General features: G+C 40.2%; 3 protein-coding genes across 9 annotated transcripts; 1 reads left to right on the top strand and 2 right to left on the bottom strand.

Moving 5' to 3' along the window:
• Positions 1–30: 30 nt before the first annotated feature.
• Positions 31–6,760, bottom strand: aldh5a1 (aldehyde dehydrogenase 5 family, member A1 (succinate-semialdehyde dehydrogenase)). Of its 2 annotated transcripts, XM_042105767.1 has the most exons (11): positions 6,685–6,760; positions 6,053–6,295; positions 5,313–5,396; positions 4,497–4,667; positions 3,806–3,922; positions 3,539–3,682; positions 2,947–3,090; positions 2,517–2,675; positions 1,935–2,098; positions 1,611–1,669; positions 31–1,336 (listed from the first exon to the last, which is right to left on the bottom strand). In XM_042105767.1, exons 1-11 carry the CDS (start codon positions 6,700–6,702, stop codon positions 1,125–1,127), a joined length of 1,515 nt encoding a protein of 504 aa, XP_041961701.1. In that variant the 5' UTR covers positions 6,703–6,760; the 3' UTR covers positions 31–1,124. The 2 variants fall into 2 exon arrangements, with proteins under 2 accessions (XP_041961701.1, XP_041961700.1); XM_042105766.1 differs by lacking the exon at positions 6,685–6,760 and having other exon boundaries at positions 6,053–6,561.
• A 533-nt stretch (positions 6,761–7,293) lies between these two features.
• Positions 7,294–12,598, bottom strand: dek (DEK proto-oncogene). Of its 2 annotated transcripts, XM_042105777.1 has the most exons (12): positions 12,511–12,598; positions 11,637–11,745; positions 11,431–11,535; positions 11,210–11,319; positions 10,545–10,639; positions 10,331–10,451; positions 9,885–10,211; positions 9,597–9,794; positions 9,398–9,506; positions 9,069–9,214; positions 8,808–8,876; positions 7,294–7,618 (listed from the first exon to the last, which is right to left on the bottom strand). In XM_042105777.1, exons 2-12 carry the CDS (start codon positions 11,740–11,742, stop codon positions 7,607–7,609), a joined length of 1,398 nt encoding a protein of 465 aa, XP_041961711.1. In that variant the 5' UTR covers positions 11,743–11,745; positions 12,511–12,598; the 3' UTR covers positions 7,294–7,606. The 2 variants fall into 2 exon arrangements, with proteins under 2 accessions (XP_041961711.1, XP_041961710.1); XM_042105776.1 differs by lacking the exon at positions 7,294–7,618 and having other exon boundaries at positions 8,769–8,876.
• Positions 11,664–22,610, top strand: kcnv1 (potassium voltage-gated channel modifier subfamily V member 1). 5 transcript variants are annotated; one of them, XM_042105769.1, is made up of 3 exons: positions 11,664–11,775; positions 14,681–15,624; positions 20,736–22,610. In XM_042105769.1, the coding sequence occupies exons 1-3, from the start codon at positions 11,741–11,743 to the stop codon at positions 21,245–21,247; spliced, it is 1,491 nt and encodes a 496-aa protein (XP_041961703.1). In that variant the 5' UTR covers positions 11,664–11,740; the 3' UTR covers positions 21,248–22,610. The 5 variants fall into 5 exon arrangements, with proteins under 5 accessions (XP_041961703.1, XP_041961705.1, XP_041961707.1 ...); XM_042105771.1 differs by having other exon boundaries at positions 11,711–11,775; positions 14,660–15,624; XM_042105773.1 differs by having other exon boundaries at positions 11,726–11,775; positions 14,873–15,624.
• The last annotated feature ends 909 nt before the right edge of the window (positions 22,611–23,519 follow it).

Raw genomic sequence — 23,519 nt, 5'->3', positions numbered from 1 at the left:
GTAGTCAGAAAACAAGTGTGAAAATCAATACAGAATTCAATCACATCTTTCTTTTTTAATAATTAACTGTAATCACTATTTACAAAAGTTAGAAATGTACATTAAGGACATGATGGAAAAAACATGCTGAATCACATTTTAGATGGCACTTTAGGAACAATGTTTGGCAACAAAAATATTTTAAACACAATTTTCTCTAAACATTTATATCTAACATACCGGTGATATAAATTTGGGTAGATTCCTTAAATATATATCTATATCTGGTCCACCTTATGTTAATTGGCCTGACAATGTACCAAGGTAATTCACAATACTATGGACATCTTCAAGCACATTAAGACATGCAACCAATCAACTCTAACCCCAAATTATGCAATGATACCGTATGTATCAATACAAAAGTAAATTGTAGTCTAATTAAGTACTGCAGGTCATAAGATCTAAAGCCACTTAATATAAAGTGGGCAAAATGTTAACTTTTAGCAGCATCACAAAAATAGACATTTTAAAATATAGGCTCACCTAAGAAATAAACTAATTGAGACAACATTACATGTGCAAACTTTCAGAAATACGTTGACATTGCAATTCATACAACTTAGAGGTTTTCTGGATCATGTTACATACGTCGCACAGAAACACAGACACCAGTGGCATAGCACTGTAATTAGATGGAGGTTGCATCACAATCTAACACTAAAGACAGCTGTGTAATGTTGTGCGTTTCTTAGTAATTTACAGCAACTGTTACTCAGTATTAGATTATTTACTCGGTACGTCTTTTAATCAGTGAGTTCATCAATGACTTATTAACAGCCTCAAACTCGCATTTTTAATACATATTTTCTGTTATAGGGTAATAACATAGGATTGTGCTTTTTAGATTTATTTTCCCTGTTTACTGGTTGGAGAAGGCATGATTATGATGGACCTATTATTTTGACAGAATGTTTCTGTGTTTTAAACAGGATGTAGTTTGCATGAAGTGCAGCACGGATTCACAAGCTGAATTCACAGTGTCATTATTTGATGATTGTCTATCCTTTGACTGTACTATATACTGTAAGTGATGCGTTGTCTGAAGATGCCTCCCTGCAATCGCTACACACAGGCACAGGCGCTCAAGGAGTAAGGCCTCCGAAGCACATGTACTTGACATCCAAGTACTCCTCAATGCCATACTTGGAGCCCTCCCGGCCCAGTCCAGACTGCTTGACCCCGCCAAATGAGGCCTCAGGGGTGGAGAGCAGACCCTCGTTGACCCCTACCATGCCGACCTCCAGGTGCTCTGCCACCCGCCAGATCTGACTGAGGTCCTGTGAAAAGAAGTAACCTACAGGAAAATAAAGACAAGGACCGTGAGACTCTCTGTCAGAGGGGTGTACTAGGAAGCGATGTTTCCGGTTTACCCAGGTAACTTTGTGAGTAACCGGTGATTTCTAAAGGAACACTGCATCAAGCATCTATTGTTTCAAAAGTGACATGTTGTTTTGAGATCAGAGGTTACTCTTGAAGTAACCTGGGTAAGCCAGTAACCTTGCTTTGTTTTATAGCCTTTAGGATAGATATCAACTAGAAAGAGTAAATCATTAAGTTAATTAACAGACCTGCCAGGCCAACATGGCTTGCATTAGCAATGGCAAGAGCTTCCTCCTCGGTGTTGAACCTGTAAAAATATACATAATTACACTATTGCCTACTTAGAAAAAGAAACAAACAAAAAACTAAAATGAAAAGTAAAAAATCTTCCAACGCTAACCCCTATACTTAAGTCATCTCATCCGACTCTATAAATTACACAATGCTATGCCATTATGCTATGCTTGAAAGGCATTTTATAAATAAAATGTATTATTATTATTATTATTATTATCTTAATATTTTTCATCATTCTTTCCCATTGCCTCCATTTTATTCCATTGCCAACTCACTTGAGGACTGGAACCAAGGGCCCAAAGGTTTCTTCTTTGGTGCAGAGCATGTCAGTTGTGACATTGGCCAATAGGGTTGGTTCCATGAAGGAACCTTCCAGACGTTTGCCTCCCCTCAAGAGGACTGCCCCCTGGGACACTGCATCTTTCACCTGATGCTCCACCTGACACGAAGAGCAATAACTTTACCAAGAGTGGGAGTATTCCAGAATCTGTATCTATATTCAACACTGAAATAGTTTCAACTTTCATTCTAAAACCTAAGGTTATGTCAGAAGTGCTAAAACACACATACAGTCAATGTAAAATCATATTAATGTAAATATTAATGTCAAATTATGTTTTATAAAGCCCAAGAAGAATTAGTTGTCTACTAGGAACTGTTGTTGCAGCATTCACTGCATTTCAACTCCTTTAACATAATTTTTGTCTTTCATCCTGTTGTCAGGTTATACATTGTCAGACAACAGGGAATCCAAATCCAATCCTAAAAAAACCTAATCCAAATCTAACCCTAACCCAAACTATAAAGGCTTAATACTTCATATATATACAAGCAAGTCCTAGCGGCGTGTGAAGCACCTTTTCTGCGGCACGGGCGTTGATGAGGGGTCCCTGTGTGGTGTTTGGGTCAGAGCCATGTCCAAGCCTCAGCTCAGCGTCCATGGCCTTTCCCAGCTTCTCCACAAACACATTGTGGATCCCACTCTGCACCAGGAAACGGTTGGAGCACACACACGTCTGCGGGTGCCGTGGAGGGAGAGGACAGAGGAGTGGCATTAACAGAAGTGCAGATAGGAAAGCTCAATGCTGGCCAACAGTGTCATGCCCAGAATCCTGCCCTCTGGTAGGTATTACAATGATCGAGGTGAATCTATACCATCGTCAGAAGTATAAGATGAAAATTACATGATATGGTAATATGTTCATTGTGCTCTTTTAGCACATGCAACTGGAGCTCGGAGCCCACCAGTTTTTGAAGAAACGTAAAGATCCAAGTGCCACTACTGACCTGCCCAGAGTTCCTGAACTTGGATCCCATCGCTCCCGCCACAGCCTTGTCCACGTCGGCGCTGTCAAACACAATGAAAGGCGCATGTCCCCCGAGCTCCATGGACACCCTCTTCACTGTGCCCGCAGCATGCTTCAGCAGGATCTGAGAGCACAGAGGAACACAGGGGATGACTGGGTATGCCAGAGGAAATCCATATGTTAATAAAGACTGAGTGACATCTTTGATTTAATTTTTATAGTCATTAAAAAGACCTAATTTGTATAATAAATGTCCTTCACTTCGTACACAGAGCTGGTAAAAGAGAAACAAACATCCGACTGAGCCATTAACAAATCCAGCCATTCAACATGGGTAGGAAGGAGAATAACTTAACTGCCTGTTGAGCTCAGATATCAACAACCTTTTTTGGTCAGAATCTTTCTACCTTTAAAACAAACATTGGTTCAATGTGCACCCACCTTTAAAACAAACATTAGTTCAATGCACTTTCCTCTAGGTGGCTATTTTTGTGGATGTGCGATCTCAATATCTGTAGTACCGTATATGCACCCACGGGTTACTGTGACTGTTTAATCGATCTCGCTCTTACCTTGCCAGTGGCTGTAGACCCGGTGAAGGAAACCTTCCCAACAAGCGGGTCGGTGCAGATAAGCTCTCCTACAGACGGGGTCTTCTCCCTTGAGCAGGGAACGACGTTAAACACCCCAGCAGGGATGCCTGCCTGTTCTGCCAGCTACAAGGGGAGACAGTAAAGAATATTTACATCTATGAGCTGACATGAGGAAACCCTGTACTTTTTCTTTTAAAGGAGCCCAAGAAAAGTGTGATCCTTTAATAATATGCAGAGAGTACTGACCTCAGCCAAAGCCAGCGCGGACAGAGGTGTGTCTTCAGCAGGCTTCACCACAACAGTGCATCCAGCAGCCAAAGCAGCACCCACCTTCCTGGTGATCATTGCACTGGGGAAGTTCCACTATAAAAGACATTCATATTTACCATTACATTTACATATAGTTCACTAGTTCGCCCGTCGGTATGATTGCTATGCTGAGCGTATAGGCTAAGCGTGTGTTTGGCATGGTAGCTGGCCGTGGTCCTGGAATGCCTGAAGCGGAGATCGTGATAGAGCGATGGCCGCTTGCACCCCCAGTGTAAGGAGGATGAGTAACTGGGCTATCAGTGAAATGGAGGAGTAGGGGGAGGAGGAGGAGGGATAATTTTGCGAGCGCTGCAACGTGTGACGTACGGATAAGGAGGCCGGCTTAAATATCCTGGCGGCGGAAGACAGGTGAGTTAATTGCTGTCAATCATCCCTAAGGGCTCCTCCCGTTTGTTTAGAAAACATCATTAAATTCAGCTCTGAATAAATGCAATTGATACCACAATGAAATGTTCTAGGACAATGTCTATATTGCTAATGGTCATAATGTTACTAATTGCACTACTACGAGTACTACAGTTTTAACCTTAACTGTGCCAGTTAGCTGCAGAACAAGGGAAAGAGCAACACAGACAAAACAAACTCTTTTAAATTCACTGACACTCACCGGGGTGATGATGGCAGCCACCCCCACTGGCTGCTTGAGCAGCAGGATCTTGCGGTCCTTGGCTGCGGATGGAACGAAGTCTCCATACGTGCGTCGTGCCTCCTCAGAGAACCACTCCAGGAAAGAGGCTGAGTAGGCAATCTCCCCCAGCGACTCTTTCATGGGTTTGCCCTGAGTGAGAGAAACAGTAGATTATGGCAACAGTTTACATGAACACTTGCTTAACTTCAGTAGCAAGCAGTAGACTAAGACTAAAATTGAGATGTCAGCATACAACAGGTAAATCCTTCACATAAAATTCACATAACTTCAGTATAAAAGGCTTTATTTCAGGCATAAAATATGAGTCATTTTGAGGACTCCTTTGGTCAACACTAATAGGCAATAAAACCATTTCATTTTAAAAAATTTAGCTCAGAACCATCCGTGCATTAGTTCATAACAATCCGGTATTCTCATTCAGTTTATCACCAGTGATCTCTTTTAAAGGGCTTAGAGCCAGCATTGCTGTTGAGGAGAGCCTGAGGGAGAGATTGCCATACGGTCTTGGACAACAATGCATGTGTGAGAAACAAGACAACGAGAAACTAACAATTTGACTGGGGTTGCATGTGGACTGGTCTCTTTCTGGTTCTTTCCTCGTTGGAGGAAACTCATCAAATACAACATACTGCAACTACATACATCACCTTGCAGGCATTACAACTGTATTGTACAGGTAAAACAGTGTGATCAATAATCAAAGGAATCTAGGCCAGAACCATGAAGGTAGAGTGAAAAGTTACTTAGAAGTACAAAATAAATTAATTTACTCACACATTCTGCAGTGATTATCTTTGCGAGATCTTCCTTGTGTTGGTTTAAGAGATCGAACCATTTCCTAAGGAGGACACTCCTTTCCTGAAATGTATTAGGGAAAACTGTGAGGTTACGAAATTAAAGATAAAAAGAAGCAAGCTACATTTTTTATGGTTACCCCACCCCCCCCCACCCCACACCCACACTAAGGACAAGAACAACTGAACTGGTTAAACTGGATACAACTAGATCCTCCAGCAGTTAAATCTGCTGGATTCACACATGTTTGGGTGACATATTACATGGAAGTGAGTTTATTGTTGGGTGACATATTACATGGAAGTGAGTTTATCATTAGTGTGCACTGGTCAGAAGCATTGAGATCCAGTTTATGCAAGGCTGGACTTATGCTTATTAGTAACCATACACATCTGTGTGTGTATGGTTACTAATAAGCATTATGCTTATACTAATACATTTCCAGATTCAAATGGTTTAACTCTGGAAACACATAGACATGTCAATAACAGAAAAAAGAATACCATTGACCTATTAGCTGAAAAGATTGTCATTTTGCTCTGAATATAACTTCACATGCACAGCATTGAACTGTGCATTGAACATAAAGCTAGCTAGCTAACTGCTCAGTAAATTAGAGGCTATTAATCTAGACCGCAGACAGTTACTCGTTTCAAACGTCCTTGTCATGACAGTTGTACAATGATTTCTGAAAGTTCGACAACAAGCAATGTGGCTACCTTTGCAGTCTGACGCTTCCATGAATGAAATGCCTTGTAGGCTGCATTGACAGCGTCCTGTGCTTCCCGAGGTCCACAGTCAGCTACCTTGGCCAGCTCCTTTCCCGTTGCTGGGTCTAGCACTGGGAATGTCGACGGTGCAGACACCCAGCGTCCATCGATATAGCCTTGAGTGCGGAGAAGCCCTGCAGAAATGTCGAGGCTGTACTGGCGGTGCAGCACAGTGGGTAGGCCTGGTACACCCTGACGGAGGAAACAGCCACTTCTTACCAAGCAGAATGTACCCATTGCATGAGTGTAGCGCACGCCTGACTGTAAACGAGTATGAAATCGTCCGTAGATTAAGCCAGCTGTCGTCTGGCAAATGACAACATTGTGCATTAATAAAGGAAGTCTACTCTTCAGTCAAGATAGAACCGGTCTTGGAGGCGGTCGCAGAAACACGTGATCTGATCTTTCACCGCTTCACTGACAAATAGGCAATAAGAGATTGTAATTGACTAAATGGTTGGTTGTGTGCGATCTGGCAAATTACCTATATTTTGAGGTGCATAATGATAATCGTTCCACTATTGCAACACTATCATTGACTAGATGAATAATATAGTTTAGAATAGCAAGGAAAACCTTACGGTTTCTTTGTTCTCCATCTCTGAATTTGCTCGATACCTAGCAACACAGATCTGCTTCGAATTCGGCTCAAGCTTCCAATGGACGAAATGCACACGGCCCTACAAGGTTCAAAGGCCAAAATGATGGAGGGAAAACTAATGGAAGAACAAGTGCTGTTGGAGAGAAAACTGTACATAGTTCACACATGCCACATCGTTTTTGCTGTTTGTAAAGCTTAGAACATATGGACACAAAATGAATAGGAAGGCAATGTACACTTTCTTAAAATATTTTTTTTATAAGAAAATTAGCCATATTTTATTAATTGAATGAAATGATACACAGAGCATTAAGTTGAAAATTAAACCAAAATGGCTGAGATGTGTTGTTCTTGAGATAAGATATGAAATAAGTTACTTTTTCCTCTGGCAAATTGCAAACTTCTGAAAGCACCTTGCGTAATTAAAACAAACCTAATTCTTAAAAACAAAAAAGCCAGTTCTTCCTAATAACAACACAAACATACTAAGTGTATTTGTCAAATGGTTCCAAAATAGACAACAAGATCAATGTTATTTGACTGCAGATCTTGTTAGGACAAAATACTTTTTGATTCTTTTACAAAATCATTTCAATAAAAAAGGAGCATTTTATTCACAGCCAGTGATATATACATCCTGCATGTTTTCAGAAGCGTGCTTACAATCAGAGAAACAATAGGCATACAAAACCCGTATATAAAAAGTTCTTAAAAAACAAAACAAACGAAAAACAAAAATGACAAAAGAACCATCCACTAGAGAAAAACACTTTGGGCAGTAATGACAAAGTAGCTACGTACATTCATACATACACTCTATTAGACTTCATAGGCATTTAAATATTGACAGAAATCCTCTCCTCAAGAAATGGCTTTAAAGGCAAAACCTTCGCTGCCCCTTCTTAGGAGATCAACTGTAATGAAAGAGTGAAAAGAATCAGTGTTGAGTATCATAAGATAATATGACAGTATGAGACATTAACTATTAATGAAGAACACATTATTAACTACAAAGTCTAAAATGCAAGTGCTATGGCATGCCTATATGTCACAACGGCATAACAGACATTTAAGGAGAATTCCGGCGATTTTTCACATGCTCTCAGAGTGTAGCATTGTAACTGCCTGGCAGCTCTGGCATTTCGCTGCAACAACTCGAGCTACGTAGAACCGATTGTTTTTGTTTTTTTCTGCACCGACAGTACTAGGTGACCTTGAGAAACAGAGTTCTATATGAAAAACGCCGGAATTCTCTTTTAAGCTGATGAATGCATTAGAACAAGGGGTTGGACTGGTCCTTACAAACAGTTGGTATGACTAGGGATTGCCTAATCCAAACCTGACTGAAATGGCAACCCACCTCCACACTGATAAATCAGTTATGTTATGTGAGGAGGCCTAAGACCACTAAAGAGGTGCTTGATTGCTAAAAAACTTCCAGCTGAATACTATGATAAGAATATATTTCAAAAGTTAAAATCATTTCTATTTTACATTTGAATTGGTAGTTTTTGGTTCACAAATTTCCAGTGGCAGTTATCACAAAGGCTTCAATATGAAATTTGGTCATCAATACACTAGGGCTGCAACTATTGATTATTCTGCTGATTATTTTCTTGATTAATTTATTAGTTGTTTGATCGATAAGATTAAGATTATGAGATAATGTCTTCAAATGCCTTGTTTTGTCCACACACCAAAGTTATTTAGTTCACCATCATACAGGAGTAAATTAAGCTGAAAATAGTCCAGTTTAAGAAGCTACAATTAGAGAATTTTAAGGGCTTAAAAAAATGACACACCGATTATCAAAATAGTTGGACTCACGAAAGGGTGTTTTAGTTTCGGACGTGCATTGGTATCGACAGACACGCAATTGTGCCTATAGTTCGCGTCTCATCAAAATGAGTTGGAAGACATTGTTTTGAGGTAAAATAACTGAATTATGTTACAGCCAGAGGCACCTCTAACACCTGAATTTCCCCTTGGGGATCAATAAAGTATCTATCTATCTATCCATCCATCCATCTATCTATCTATCTATCTATCTATCTAACACATGAAAACAGACATCATGAGTTAAAATGTACAGTTAATACTTACACTTTTCACTGTCTGCTTGATGTAGTCCTTTCGGCTAGTCAAATCAAATTCAGGGTATGAGTCATACACCTACAGCAAAAAAACATAATTTAACATCTGAAGCTTTTCAAGAAGAAAAGAAAGAAATAAGACACAAACAAGAAAGACCAGATATCTAAAGCCTTTTTGAATCATAGAAGGATTATGAATGAGAATATATTTTATGTGCATTGTATGTATGCGTGTGTGTGTAGTTTGTAAAGAAGCATTTTGTGAACTCACTTTCTGACAGAGCTGCTTCATGGTCACCTCCTCCAAGTTGGCATCTTTCAGGAGATCCTTTACGGTGGTCGTGATCTGGTCATCTGTGGGCGGCTTCTTGATCATCTTGATTAAAGGCTTATCGTCATCAGAACTGTCATCTGAGTCTATTTTGGCAAAACAATAATACATGTTTTCATTACAATGCATATGTGTACACAATCTCAATGCATATGTGTACACAATTCATCTCAAATCATTAGATCTCATTAGATCTAAATTTCAACAAAATTCTGCAATGACCACAACACTGTATTTCTTACAAATCATTTCAACATGGATGACATTACCCTGTAGGACTTGGCGTTTTTTGGCAGTCTTGTTGCTGCTGCTGTCTGCTTTCTTAGTTTTGGGGGCAGGCTTAGCTGGTTTCTTCTTTGCGGCTGGTTTCTTTTTTGACTATGCAACATACATGATACAATGAACACCAATCAACTGTATGTACTGTACTGAATCACATACCAGAGGCATCAACCCAATCCAACTCACCTTCTCAAAGTCACTGTCGTTTTGATTGTCACTGTCATCAGACTTCGATTTGTCAGATGCATCTGAATCATCTTCCTTTGCCATCTTCTTAGCTGCCGGTTTCTTTTTCACAGGTGTTGACTTTGTTGTCTTTTTGCTGGCAGCTGTCTTTTTTAGGGCAGCAGGTCTCTTCTTAGCCGGGGATTTTGATTTGGGTGTCTAGCAACACAGCATACACACAAGTATTACAGCAATATCCAAATCATTGTGGCAAGTTATTGAAAAGTTGGAGTTGTCTCTCTCACTAACCTCCTCCTCCTCATCCTCCTCCTCCTCCTCCTCTTCGTCATCATCATCTTTGTCATCATCTTCATCTTCTACTTCCTCTTCTGAGGAGTCATCTGTGTCGTCCTTCTTTCGGCTTTCCAGGGCTGATGACGTCTTGGTCTCTTTACTTTCAAGTTTGTCATCATCGTCGTCATCATCGTCATCACTGCTTGAATCTGTGACGATGGCTTTGGACTTACTCTCCACCTTTGACTTCGTGGGACTCTTGGACACTTTGCTCGTCTTTTTCTTGGCATCTGTTGCAGTGTTTTTCCTCTTCTTCTTCTTCTTCTTTTTGATGGGAACTGGCTGCAAGAAAAAACATTGATTTGCATCCAACTGGTTAACGACAGTAAATTAACTTCCACATATTACATAGGTTTATTTGTTTCATTACACAATTGTATATATATATAAAAACTGTGTACCTTTCCGGTGTTGACAGGGTGCATAAGGAACGCCATGATTCTTTCAATTAGGACAGACTGCTTCCCACTCCTCTCAATGTCTAGAACTTGACAGATAGTTTTCAACATGGCGTTTGTGTATCTGTAGTTGGAGAAGATAAACGTTATGTTAAAGAACAACTCCACTGGCCTGTGTAAAAATGAATTGTTGATGTTTTGTAAGAAAAATAATTACTTTGACATCATCTTCATCTTCTTAAAGTAGAGATCACTTTCCTCTTTGAAGGGGAAGCCATTGAACAATCGTAGGTTCTTCTTCATTGAAGATGCCTTATTTCACGAGGACAAACAATATAAATAAAGCAGGAAAATAATTTATATTGTAACATTCTAAATGCATAATAATGTAGAATTCAATGCCCTTGTTAAATACAGGGCTCCCACTAAGTCAAATGTAAAATTCCAAGACTTTTCCCTGACAAAAAAACCTGAATTTTCATGACCTACTATAATGAATGGTACAATAAACCGACCAAAGATTTCAGATCAGTCGCATAGCGTTCCAGAAGCTTAGAGCGGAATATGAATAAATGGGCATTGCAAAAACAAAGTAGGGGTAACCACACCAACTCAAGCAAGCCGTAATGGAAAAAAGCTTATTACAGGATAAACACCATGATGAGTGGAAATATATTTCTATTAATGTATTTTGGCAAGTAAATGTTGAACTGCTACCACACATATTCACTGATATGATAGAACTCTCTGACTTTCCATGTCTGGAACAGACTTTATTTAAAATTCCACCATATTCCAGAAATTCCATGACCCGTGGGAACCCTGTAAATATCTCCTACCTAGATGATAATTTGCAGTGTGTTAACGTCATAAAATACTCACAGCTCCAGGTCGATCGAAAAGGACCTTATGAAGAGGTTTCAAGAGGGGGGCTTTTATCTTTCCAATGTTGTGGTTGATTCGTGCAATTTCACCCAATTTATCGCCATCACCTTGATTTCCATGAATGACATGGTCACCACAATATCAAAAGGCCAAATTTTCTGGATTACTTTAGATCATTCATAATATATTATCAACAGTTATATTCTTGAGATACTCACCACTTTCAACCTTCAGGCGTTCTTTAGGTTTTGACAGCTGCACAGACTGCACCAGCCTTTCCACCTTCTTCTTCTCTCTTTTCCCCTCAATAATTTCTCCAACATCTACACAAAAGTTTGATGCACTTGTGTGACTTGCTATACATATAATGTACATGCCACAGAGTTTTTCTGTAATAACTGATTTACTTTAAAGAAAGACTTACTGAATCCTTTTGACTTTTCCACCTGTGGCTCCTCTTCGTTGTCCTCCACTTCACTCATTTGTGCACGGTCTTCACCCATCTCTGCGTGTGTTGCATCTGCCAGCATGTCCTTGACATATGAACAGCGTTTAAAAGACTAGTAAGTATATATTGCTATAAAGACATAATTAGGACAAAACAGTACAAACAGAGCTGACAGAAGTCAGATACCTGAGCTTGACATTTTAATGTTGACTAAATAACGTCAAGTTAATGAATTTGCCATAGTATCGTACACTAACGAGCTGACTTATCTGGTAATGCTCAGTTTCTAACAATTCAAATATGCAGTTTATACCAAGTGAAATATATGCACCTAGCCGAAATGAACGTGTACATATTCATTCAAAACATTTCAAAGCCCCTTTTCCGCGCAAAGAACGCTAACTTTAAGTTGGGACAAATTTGGCGCGCTGCTGTGTTTACAACCTCATGCATGCTTTACGAATGACGTTCTATGGAACTAATAGGGTGGCCAGCTAGCTTGCAAGCTAATTTATTAATGAGAGTGACAGAGTTGTCAGAGAGCGTTACACCAGAGATGTGAAAAGGACACAGGTTCTGAGTAACAGCATCAGGGCACAAAGCGAGCTGCTGTACCAAACAGTTAATTTAGAGAGCTGCCTTGGTGAAGAAAACATTGACGGTAACGTTATCCTAGCTAATGTGGCTAGGGATGGTGTACCCCGTCCCGCCCACACGTAAATCATAATTTTTAAGACATATTCTGTACATTATTCTCGTTCAGTTAATCATAAATAGCCATAATACCCACTTCCACAAATGCATGCAAAATCTCAGACTAAAGACAAGTAGCTTGCTAGTGGTAATTTACCTCTCCATCCACGTAACGTTAGTTTGCAATCTGAATAGTTCTAGTTTCAAAATGGCGGTTTGAAAATTGGAGGCTGGGTTTGCGTGATGTCACCATAATAGCCCAAGCCAATCATCTCACTTATTTATATATTTTGAGATAATAAGCATTTTAAAATAAAATTGCTAGTTTGTTAATAAAATAGTTACTTAGTTGCCTAGCCTAAGCCATTCATTCCCCTGGGGATAAATAAAGTATCTATCTATCTATCTATCCACAGGGGAGGCCGAGATCGGGCCGCCAAACGTATCACCATGAAGCCAGATGTTAAATGTGATAATATGATAAATGTATTTCTTGTAGGCCTATGATCAATGATAGTAGAGTAGCCTAAGATAAAGTAGTATAGACCAGGCTCTGGTGAAAATAATCTAGTAAATCGAGTCTAGTAGGCCTAATAATGTATGGTTATGGGACTAGGTTCTTCAGACATTAACTTGTAGTCATAGACGCCAGGTGGCAGCACTAGCAAAAAGCTGAAGAACAAGTGGACTTCAGGAACTGCGCTGTCTGCGCCTTAATAAGACTAGGCAATTACGATTTTTATGAATGTGCTGGCCTGGCTTATTACACCTGAGCTAAAAATTCTATCTGATGTAGGCTACCACCATGAAATCGAACTGCAATGCAATTGCAACTGCAATGCAACTGGCTGCAATTCTTTATCGTGAGAATGGGCAACTTTTGGACAAGATTATAATATGATGGTAACTCGATAGCAAAACGTTTCTAAAGTATCAACGAAATGCTGCATTTGCAATATGTGGCCTATTTTTTACATCGGAATCGTCTAATTTACACAGTATGGCTACATTGAAGAAAACCACTAGTTTGTTGCCTAGCAGCACGTCCCTCATTCGCCCTTGGCTCGGAATCGCTCGCTCTTGCGCTTAAAGGCGCGCATATGCGCACCTGAACAGCACAACTGTGGAAACTGTGGAAGGTTGAGTTCTAACCATCTTTTTTATGGAATAACTTATAAGACCGGAAAATTAATTCAGCACCTGTCGTCTCGCAAAATGCGTCTGATTTTGAGATAACAAATCTGCACCATCGGTCAAAATAATTTTAACATATGCTTTTTTTTTTTGAGAACGAAAAATTGTCTTTCAAATGTGGAATAGCTTATTTTGAGGCAAAGGTAAGTAGGCTACCTTATATCTTATGCATTTGCTTCATTACAGGATTACAATAGGGCTGTGAGAAGAACTTGCGTTTGTTGGGAGATGACTATGCAAAAGCCAACATTTGTCAAATTTAATTAGTAGAGTATATGTGCAGATACGAGCAGCTGGACCGACTGATTTTTTTTTCATTTGATAATTTTCTTGGTTTCTATTAGGCCAACGTTAGAAATATCAAATTCAGACTATCCTATTGCAAAACGATACCACTATTTTCTCCTTGACCCATACGCATAACAATTGTTAGGCTATTATGTCCATTATGGAGGCACACTCCAACATATTCTAGAAAAGTTTCCATGATAATGTGGAACTTGGAAATCCTTAGTCTGTGTGCAATGTCCTTTTCTTCGTTTTGCCTTTCACTATTCATTCTTAAATTGTTCTATCTTACATAAACATTAATAATTGTGGTCCTCTGTGAAATATTTAGGGTAGGCTATGCACCTCTTCTTATTGGTCCATCATAAGATATTTAAATTTCAGCCATTGTATGCACTGTACCCTGTCATCATAACAGAGTGGATTAATTAATGATTACAAGAATAGTATCATTAGTACAATTAATTAGGCATGCCAGCTAAAATATTAAAATCTTGATGACAAGCTTTGAAAAAGTAGGACACAGCCATAGGCTTTTCTTTCTACCCTCATCTGATATCTAATCAGGCTCTCTTGACAAGGTCATTGAAGGAATATAGTCCAAGAATTGAAATAATGTTGAGGTGCATTCAAATGCAGACCAGATTATTGCATGCATTTGTTTGACATCTAAAACGCTTAAATTGAAATCTGTGACCAATTTGATGTAAAATGTAATAATTCTTCAGAGTATTCAACTCCTTGTTCACAGAAGCTAAATCAATTATTGATATAAGTAAAAGAAAATTAATTCATTAAATTAAATCATTTTAATACCTATCCAGGTTCTCCACTGTCCATTTCAGCATGACCAGTGGAACCTCCAGTCCTGCACAGTTCTGTGGGGACAGCGCCTCTTTATTGTCCCTGGAGTCTAATGTTTTTTACAGCGAAGCACCTCCAACAACTGATGACACTTTAGAATTCTTCATCATCAATGTTGGTGGAAGTCGCTACATCATTTCCCATGAGCTGTTGGTGTCTTACCCTGAGACTAGGCTCGGCAAGCTGGCCCTGTCAACCCGTGATGGTGCCATGGACCTTTGTGATGACGCAGACCTCCTGGAGAACGAGTTCTTCTTTGACCGCAACTCACAGACTTTCCAGTACATCATGAACTTCTACAAGACGGGTCACTTGCATGTGCGAGAGGAACTGTGCGTTGTCTCCTTCCTCCAGGAGATAGAGTACTGGGGGATCGATGAGCTGCGCATCGATTCTTGTTGCCGGGATAAGTATTACCGTCGGAAGGAGATGAAGGAATGCCTGGATATCAGGAGGGACGTGGATGTCGTAGACAGTGAGGAGGAGGACTTCACAGGGGTGATGTGCCAGGACTTGAGACAGAGATTATGGGACCTCATGGAGAAGCCAGACTCGTCCCCAGCTGCAAAGACATTTGGGACCCTGTCCATGTTCTTTGTGGTGGTGTCCATCGTGAACATGGCGCTCATATCGCTGGACCTCACCATGCTGGGCCAGCCGATTCTGGATGCCCTGGAGTACGTGTGCATCATCTGGTTCACGGGCGAGCTCTTGCTCCGCTTCATGTGCGTGAGGAACAAGTGCAAGTTCAGCAGGAGTGTGGTGAACATCATCGACCTGCTGGCCATCCTGCCGTTCTACATCACGTTGGTGGTGGAGAACCTGCACGGTGGCTCCACGGAGCTGGAGAACATGGGCCGAGTGGTGCAGGTGCTCAGACTATTGAGGTCACTCAGGATGCTCAAGCTGGGCCGCCATTCCACAGGTGACGTGTCTATGTTTGTGTGTTGGTCAGAACATCTCAGAACACTGGGTGGTGAAGCTTGCTTTCAGTTAGCCTCACATTTCCTTTGACCTTTTTCTTGGTAGAAACCTAGAAGCTTTGGGTGCTGAGAAAAGCTCATTGAAAGGCCATTGATACACTGATACTGGTTTTAAGTAATGGATACCTAAACTGAGGGTCAATTTGAAATTGAGGGTTTGGTCCTGCAGGAGCCACTTCCAACTAACTATTTAATGGTGTGAAAGTAAAAGGTTATTGTTCATAATAGGGTCATATGGAGGTCAAGACATGCAGGTATTTTTAAAATCATAAAAAAGTAGCAGGAATAGACTGTTGAGTAAAAAAAAAGGATGCTGTCAGTTTGACACGCTGTCTGACAGTACGTGTCATGCCATGAGGGTACTGAGGTATACTCATACATCAGTGAAAATACAGTAATAGTGAATAATATGTCATGTTGGTTTGTTAAGAGGACAGAATGGGTTTGGGAGAAAATAGGGCATGTTTTCAAATCCACAGCCATGTGTGCACTGTGGTGAAACCTGCTGATGACTTAGTAAAGATCATAAAAAACACTGGATTCTGTCTGAGCTACTTTTCAGAGGGGGAGAGAGAGAGAGCATAAATTTATTCATTCACATTTTGACAATTTCCCCTAGAGATCCCAACGAGACTCAGGCGCTGGAAGAAAAAAAATGTTCCAGAGCTTTGTATGACTTGCTTTGATCTTTTTTTTTGAGAGCAAGGATTTCACTTTGAGATGCATCCTGAGCCATTAATAATGAACAGAAATGATGTCAGAGAGGCAACAGGGCCAGAGCAGTCTGCCTCTGCACACATCACATCAGCTTTTCTCTGGAGGAGGAGAAGAAAATGAATATATAAACAAGATCGGCATTATGATGTCTCCCTTATAACTGATAGATGTTGAAAGTAGTTTGCTTTGATGAAATGCTCCAATTGGTTCAGACACTTGATCCTTGACTTCCCAGACACTCCTTGATTTTTGAAAAGGTCATGGTGCATCGTAGTAAAGCTTAATTTACTTTTATTTCTGAGAGAAGAACACTTGGGTGGGGTGACTGTCATTTAACGGTCCGTTATTTGAGTTTAATTTACAAGAGAACATTGTCAAATTCCATTTGTAGTTTGTGTATGTGATTTACTTTCATCAGCAAAAGAAACATTATGTAGACAATTCCTTCTCCAGACATCCAGACAGCATTTTCCATCAAAGTTAAAATCTTGACAAAACGTTCATATTTAATCAAGGCCCTCTTCTGTCAAAGCTATAATTTTATTAAATGATGAGACGCGCCAGTAACATTGAACAGCATCATGTTAAGATTGTGTAACATAAAACAAAAGCATATGAGATGCAGTAAAGCAGAGATTTCAGCCGTATGAATCCAAAGAATCCAAATAAACCTGTCTGTTCCTGTCAGAGTAATACTAAAACCTATACTCAGTGACATCTACCTGTGGCAAAGCGACAAAATACCCATTTCCATGATGCAAGTATAGCTACAGGTTAACACAATGTTGTCATGCATTGTATCATCTAAATATATTCTAAGAATTTCTTTCATGTTCATGAATATCTGATCATGATGTTTCATGAGGCTGCTGCATATACTTAGATATTACATATATAATTGAAGTAAGGCTCTTCATAGTGACATATTGACTAAATGAAATGTGCTTTCAAGCTGCGAGTTCCCCTCCTGTTGAGCGCTAACATGTCCATTTTCACTTTTAGAGGGAGAGCAGCTTCACAGAAGAGAACTTCTGACGGCAAATTTGAGGAAAAGTTGGTAAACCCTTCTTACCCAATTTTAAGGGTGCTGATTCTGAATATTTTGTTTACCAAGCTCAACTCTGAGTTCTAAGCCGCATAATCAGCATTTTAACATAAAATAGCGATTTCTAAACTTCCTACATAATTATTATTTTTGTTGTCAGCAAAATAGTAGTTTGTGTGTGATTAAGTCCTTTATTGTTTGTTATAGCTCATTTATATTGTGTGATGTTTTGGCAATAAATTACCTTTAAATAGCCAAAGTAGGCTAGATCAAGGTCAGTGTTCAAATTACTGCATGCAAATCACTTAATGCTATGCAGAAGAGCCTAATCTTTAGGCCATCTGATGTAGGATACCCCAGGCCTTCCTGTGTTTATGGGATTTCTTTGACAGTTGCAAAGGGGAAAAAGTGAAGATAGTCTTCTTTGCTACCAGTGTTATTTAATAAGTACGTTTCAACCACTCTTTGGGTCTTAATCAGATAGGCCTACACCATTATTACATTACATTTGGCTGATGCATTTTTAACCAAAGCGACTAACAACATGGTAACAGTTAAGTTTTAAAGCAATTCTCTCAACAATTTTAGGACAATTTAAAAACGGTAGAGTACAGTAAGAATAAGTGCATCAGTGAGTGCTGTTTTTAAACAGTTGAGTGTCAGTTGAAGACGGGTGCTATAGGATCAGCAAGACTTGTTGTAAGTGGTGCTATGAAAGGAGATGTTCTCTAAAGAGCTGGGTCTTCAGGAGTTTTTTGAAAATGGAGAGGCATGACCCTGCCCTTGTAGGAACTGGCAGTGTGTTCCACCAACGAGGAACAACAAATGAGAAAAGTTTGGATTGGCCTGAGCGTATCTGTTGCAATATCTGTGTGCATTCCTACATTAGGTCTATTTCTTTGCTAGTCAACATCATTTGCTACCACATAACAAATACCAAATAACAATACAAAAGTTCCTTACAAACTTTCCTGCATACTTCTTAAATGTGCTGCAGTCAGATGGGTGTCCTAAAGACATAACTAAATCTTGAGCATCTATTACCAGTGCTGAATGAGCAGTTTTTGCAGTGATCACTACTGGACATTCCACATTGCTAGACAGCACTTGAGTGAGGATAGACTTATTTCCACTTCACAAATAACCATCGCTATCTGCAATAGCTACAGTACAGGGACATTAATCAGTTCATAGCTGAGGATTTGTCCTAGGTCCACTTCCCTTTCAGCATCATATGCAATAATGATGCACTGGAGAATGTTTCTTTTTGTTCCACTATAAAGGATATCTTGTCTAAATTTTTTGCAAATAATGCAATCTCCATAGCACTCTTCAGCAACCCTCAAACATGCACACTCTTCCATTTTTTTGCATGGCTGGAATTTGAATGATAGGAAAGTGCATCAGTGAGATGTTTTAACTAGGCAAGCACAGTCGCCTTTACAGTAAAAAAAATAGTGTACAGTGTAAATACAGTGTAAATCCTCTGTAAATACTGACAACTGTTCAAAAATGAGCAGTCACCTACTATTCTATCAATTTATTTTTAAGGAATCTATTTTGCTTCTAAACGTCATACTGAATTTTAGCTATTATTTCAATTTATATTTATATATCAATTTTTATTTTCATTTGCCACCTTGAGGGTCATTGGGGTAATTCCTGTCCTGTCCTACAACATATCTGATACATAAAGAGTATATTAATGCCTTATTTTTTGCAATTCCTATGATATCTGATGGCAAAACCAAAAAGGATGTTAATTACGCTAAGTATACTAATTAGCAAGCTTAAAACTCAAAATTGAGCTTGGTAAACAAAATATTTGAATTCAGCACCCTCAAATTGTGTGAAATAGCCCCTTTACCGACTTTTCCTCAAATTTGCCAACAGGACTTTTTCTGATCGTTTGTTAGCTATCTGCTCTCCCTCTATTTGAGATCACGAACAAAGAGGTTTGTCAAATGGTAGACGTGTGTTTCACACCTCACAGGAGCTTGTAAGCGTGAAGTTTTGGTGTATACAAAGATCTGTTTCTCACACCTTCTGTTAAAAGCTGGGATGGAAGACATATGATGCTGAGAGGCAAATCTATAAATGTTCTGCCACACTGCATTTCAATGTTCAAAAAGTTCTAAGTATATCTTTTCAAGTGGCACTCTGATATCTGGTATAACACTCCTGAGATCATGATGCAGTGAGTGTTAGTGATACAAATGGTTTAAATCGGTCTGCTCTCTCACTCGACAAATAGTACTACTTGTCAGTGCACATTATATTAGGAAGGGGAAAAAAATATTTATTGGAATTTATTTCAGTGGAGTTAAGGTGCATAATAGATTATTATAGAATTAATCTGAATGAGTTTTGCTACTTGCTACTGTACATAATTCAAAATTAGATCCAAAGTCCCCCAAAACAGTTCTGTATGCAGATGTCTAGTATGCTGTGTGTTTTGACCATAACCTATTGTACCTACCACCTGGTCAGTGTGAACTGTTTTTCTGAAAAGCAATGACCATTATTGACAGACAGCTGCTAAAATGGGCTGCATTAGGAGCACAGTAGGGTAGCCTGCACGTCCACATCCAGATACCATCTCTCATTGACAGCTGCTCCCACTGAGGTGAGCTGATGTGCAACACTAAGAGGAAGATTTCCTCCCCGGGGCGGCCCTGCGTCCTCCACCATGCCAGCGAGTCTCAATCTGCCACAGCTCCGTGGGGTTCTATTCCTCACTCCCCTGAGAAAATGTATTATGCATTGCAGGGGATCAAAGATGCTGGGAAGGCAAAGAGCTTTCACAGTCACACTATAACAGGACACATTTCGTCTTGGGTATAGGGAAAAACATTCAAAATAGGTTGTGCATACCGCCCTAGTTTTCTGTTTCCAGTTCGTGCAGCTTAACAGACAGTTTAGGCTAATTGTTTTGTCCTTCAGTGTGATAATGGACTTCTGGACAGATTCAGTAAAGATTTAGAAAATACTGGTAATCTGTAGAGGACTTCTGGATCATTATTGAGAATGATTGGTCCTGAATCTGTTAGTGTACAGTGTGTATCTGCATGTTGGTCTGCATGTTTGATTGTACTCCTCACTAACATACTTGATATATTTCTTCACTGGTCCACATTGTGTGGTTCATATGTAAGCGTATCAAATTTCCTGCAATCTGTAAGCTGTAACCTGTAAGAGGAAGAGTCATACATGCCACTGTATATACTCTAAACACAGCGTTTGTGGTGTGTATTGAAAAAGACATGTGTGTGCTTGCCTATTCTTCCGCAGGTCTAAAGTCCCTAGGCATGACGATCACCCAGTGCTACCAGGAAGTGGGCCTGCTGATGCTCTTCCTGTCGGTGGGCATCTCCATCTTCGCCACAGTCGAGTATGCCATTGAGCACGACCTGCCTGACACCACCTTCATCAACGTGCCCAGTGCCTGGTGGTGGGCCACCACCTCCATGACCACGGTGGGCTACGGCGACATACGGCCCGACACGGCCGTGGGCAAGGTGGTCGCCTTCCTCTGCATCCTCTCAGGCATCCTCATCCTGGCGCTGCCCATCGCCATCATCAACGACCGCTTCTCGGCGTGCTACTTCACGCTCAAGGTGAAGGAGGCCGCGCTGCGGCACAGTGAGGCGCTCCGGCGGCTGGCCCGTGGCTCCACCTCCGAGGGTGCGGCGCTCGGGGTCAACCTGCGCGACGCCTATGCCCGCAGCGTGATGGAGATGCTCCGCCTCCAGGGGAGGGAGAGGGCAAGCACACGCAGCAGCGCCGCCGATGACCCCTGGTGATAAAGGCCAGCGAAGTGCATAGAGCAGTATAGAGCACACGCACACACAAGCATATACACAATATGTATCACACAATTTTCATCGTCTCTACATTATTTTTGTATACAGGGGTATAGGCAGCTATTATCCTATATACGTGTATATAGGACATAAACATATATAGTGTAAAATATGTATACCCACATGAATGAAGCAGGCACGATTAAAGATTGGGGCAAAGAAATGGAGAGAATATTCTCAAGTAAACAAAAACATACATTAACCAAGACATTTGCTTACAAAACTAATATAGTAGACTGTCATACACACAGACAAACAATCAATTCAGTGGCAGGCAAGAATGTTTTTCATAAACAAGCCAATACATACCTGCATACACTCAAACATAGACACAGGTATCTGTTAGGGGAATTAAATTGAAGCAAGGAGCAAGGTGGATAAAGGCCTTGTTAACATCTCAGCTTCAAATGGGCACTATACTATACTACACTGGTGACCTGAAGAGAAAGTGAATATTTCTGAATAAAATAATGTATGTGGTAAGCTATGGAGTGTGGGGTAAGATGGATAAATACTATAGGGCTACACCCAGCCTTTGTCTCCTAACAGTACTAGAAATCTGGATATTCTTGGTCATCAGATACATTTACAGACACACAGAGAAAAATACTCATCATTTCATGCAACAAATTACCGGTAATGGACTTTGTTGAACTTCAGTTTATTCAAATGACTAAAAAAAAAAAACCCTGATGTACCAAAAACTGACAAAAACATTCACTTTGCTGTACATAACAATATCATATAATTTTTTTTATTTTATGTGCTAACCTGAACTTGTGATTGCTAACTTGCCATTTTAGATATACTGTAATTCTTGTGTGTTCTTCTCATACGGGTAGGCTCTAATTCTTTGTAGTCCGGCGTGGGTAAGTGTGTAAAAATATGTCTCCCGAAAGCCAATTGCATAACAAACCAGCCTCTTTGTCCCCATTCTGTATCCCGTGGGAGTGTATGTTCTTCTGAAATGCCATACCTAGCTCCTGAGAGGTCAAGGTAACCTGCGTGTCAGGCATCACCTCACAGAGCTGCTGGAGAGACTGCAGGAGTTCATTTAACCACCATTAACACCTTGTCAAGGCAACAGCATCACGCAGTGCCAGTTTGTCTCATCATGCAGCCCTCTGCGAAAAGTTATATAAAGTGAGATGTGTGTGTGTGTGTGTGTGTGTGTGTGGGTCATTATCGTCATTATCCATGGTCAGGAGTGGAGAATACAGTTTATACTATGGAACTATTTATTTGTTTCTGATTGGCCGAGAGACGTTCCATGAGTTGGAATATCCCTGGACATTTCAACTCAGACTTTGCAGAGCTAATAATAAATCACTCCGCGATACAATGCGAAGATTTGACACAATGTTCTCATCTCAGCTCTCCACTATTTCAAGCAATGGGTCCCTATCTTTTACTGTCTATGGTTACTCCTTAGCAAACCATAACGAAACAGTGCTTCACCACATCTGTGGATTAAGCCACACAGTCAACTCAATGCAAGTAAGATAAACGAGGATGCTAATTGTTCTCAGCATTGCCAGCATTGTGTATAATATGATTGTCACTTGGAGGAGACTTGTAGATAACTAACGTTAGCATAGTTAGCTAACCGCTGCTAACCTGCTAGCATCGTCACGTCAGGCTGTGCACAGTAGTGTAACATTTATTCACCATAAATTAATAAAGTTGAGTGGTTCTGCAATGTAGACTATGTTTACGTTTTTTTTGCAGTACCATGTCCCTTACATGACATGGCCCATCCTTGTAACATGCATGCAGCAAACTTAGATATGAATGTGATTTCAGCCCGACTTTCAACATTTCTTTCAAGAAGACACGTAGCTTCTAAACCACAAAGACCCGTAATGAGGGATCTGGAATGTTGGTTACCTAGCAACCAAGACGCTGTCTGCTGGGAACTATTTTCGGTGCGTAAGAACGATGTCGAAATTAACATTTTTAAACAATAACGGGATGTTTTCAGATTATTTAGTTTGTGGTAGTATTGTTGTATAAAAGCAATATAGCACTCGTGATCGTGGGATTGGTCATGGATATTCCCACGGCTGTTGTTGCCTGCGCCACTCGGCCTCCAGCCTCGTGGCTACAGCCGAACAACACCCGTGGGAATATCCATAACCAACCCCACTCTCACTCGTGCTATATTGCTTAAATATCACACATAACTTCCCAGTGGGAAGTGGGGGCCACTAGA

Source organism: Alosa sapidissima, chromosome 10 (assembly GCF_018492685.1).
Source record: "Alosa sapidissima isolate fAloSap1 chromosome 10, fAloSap1.pri, whole genome shotgun sequence".
NCBI lineage: Eukaryota > Metazoa > Chordata > Actinopteri > Clupeiformes > Clupeidae > Alosa > Alosa sapidissima.
The sequence above is the reverse complement of the archived record's forward strand: the minus strand, read 5'-3'. Positions and strand labels throughout refer to the sequence as shown.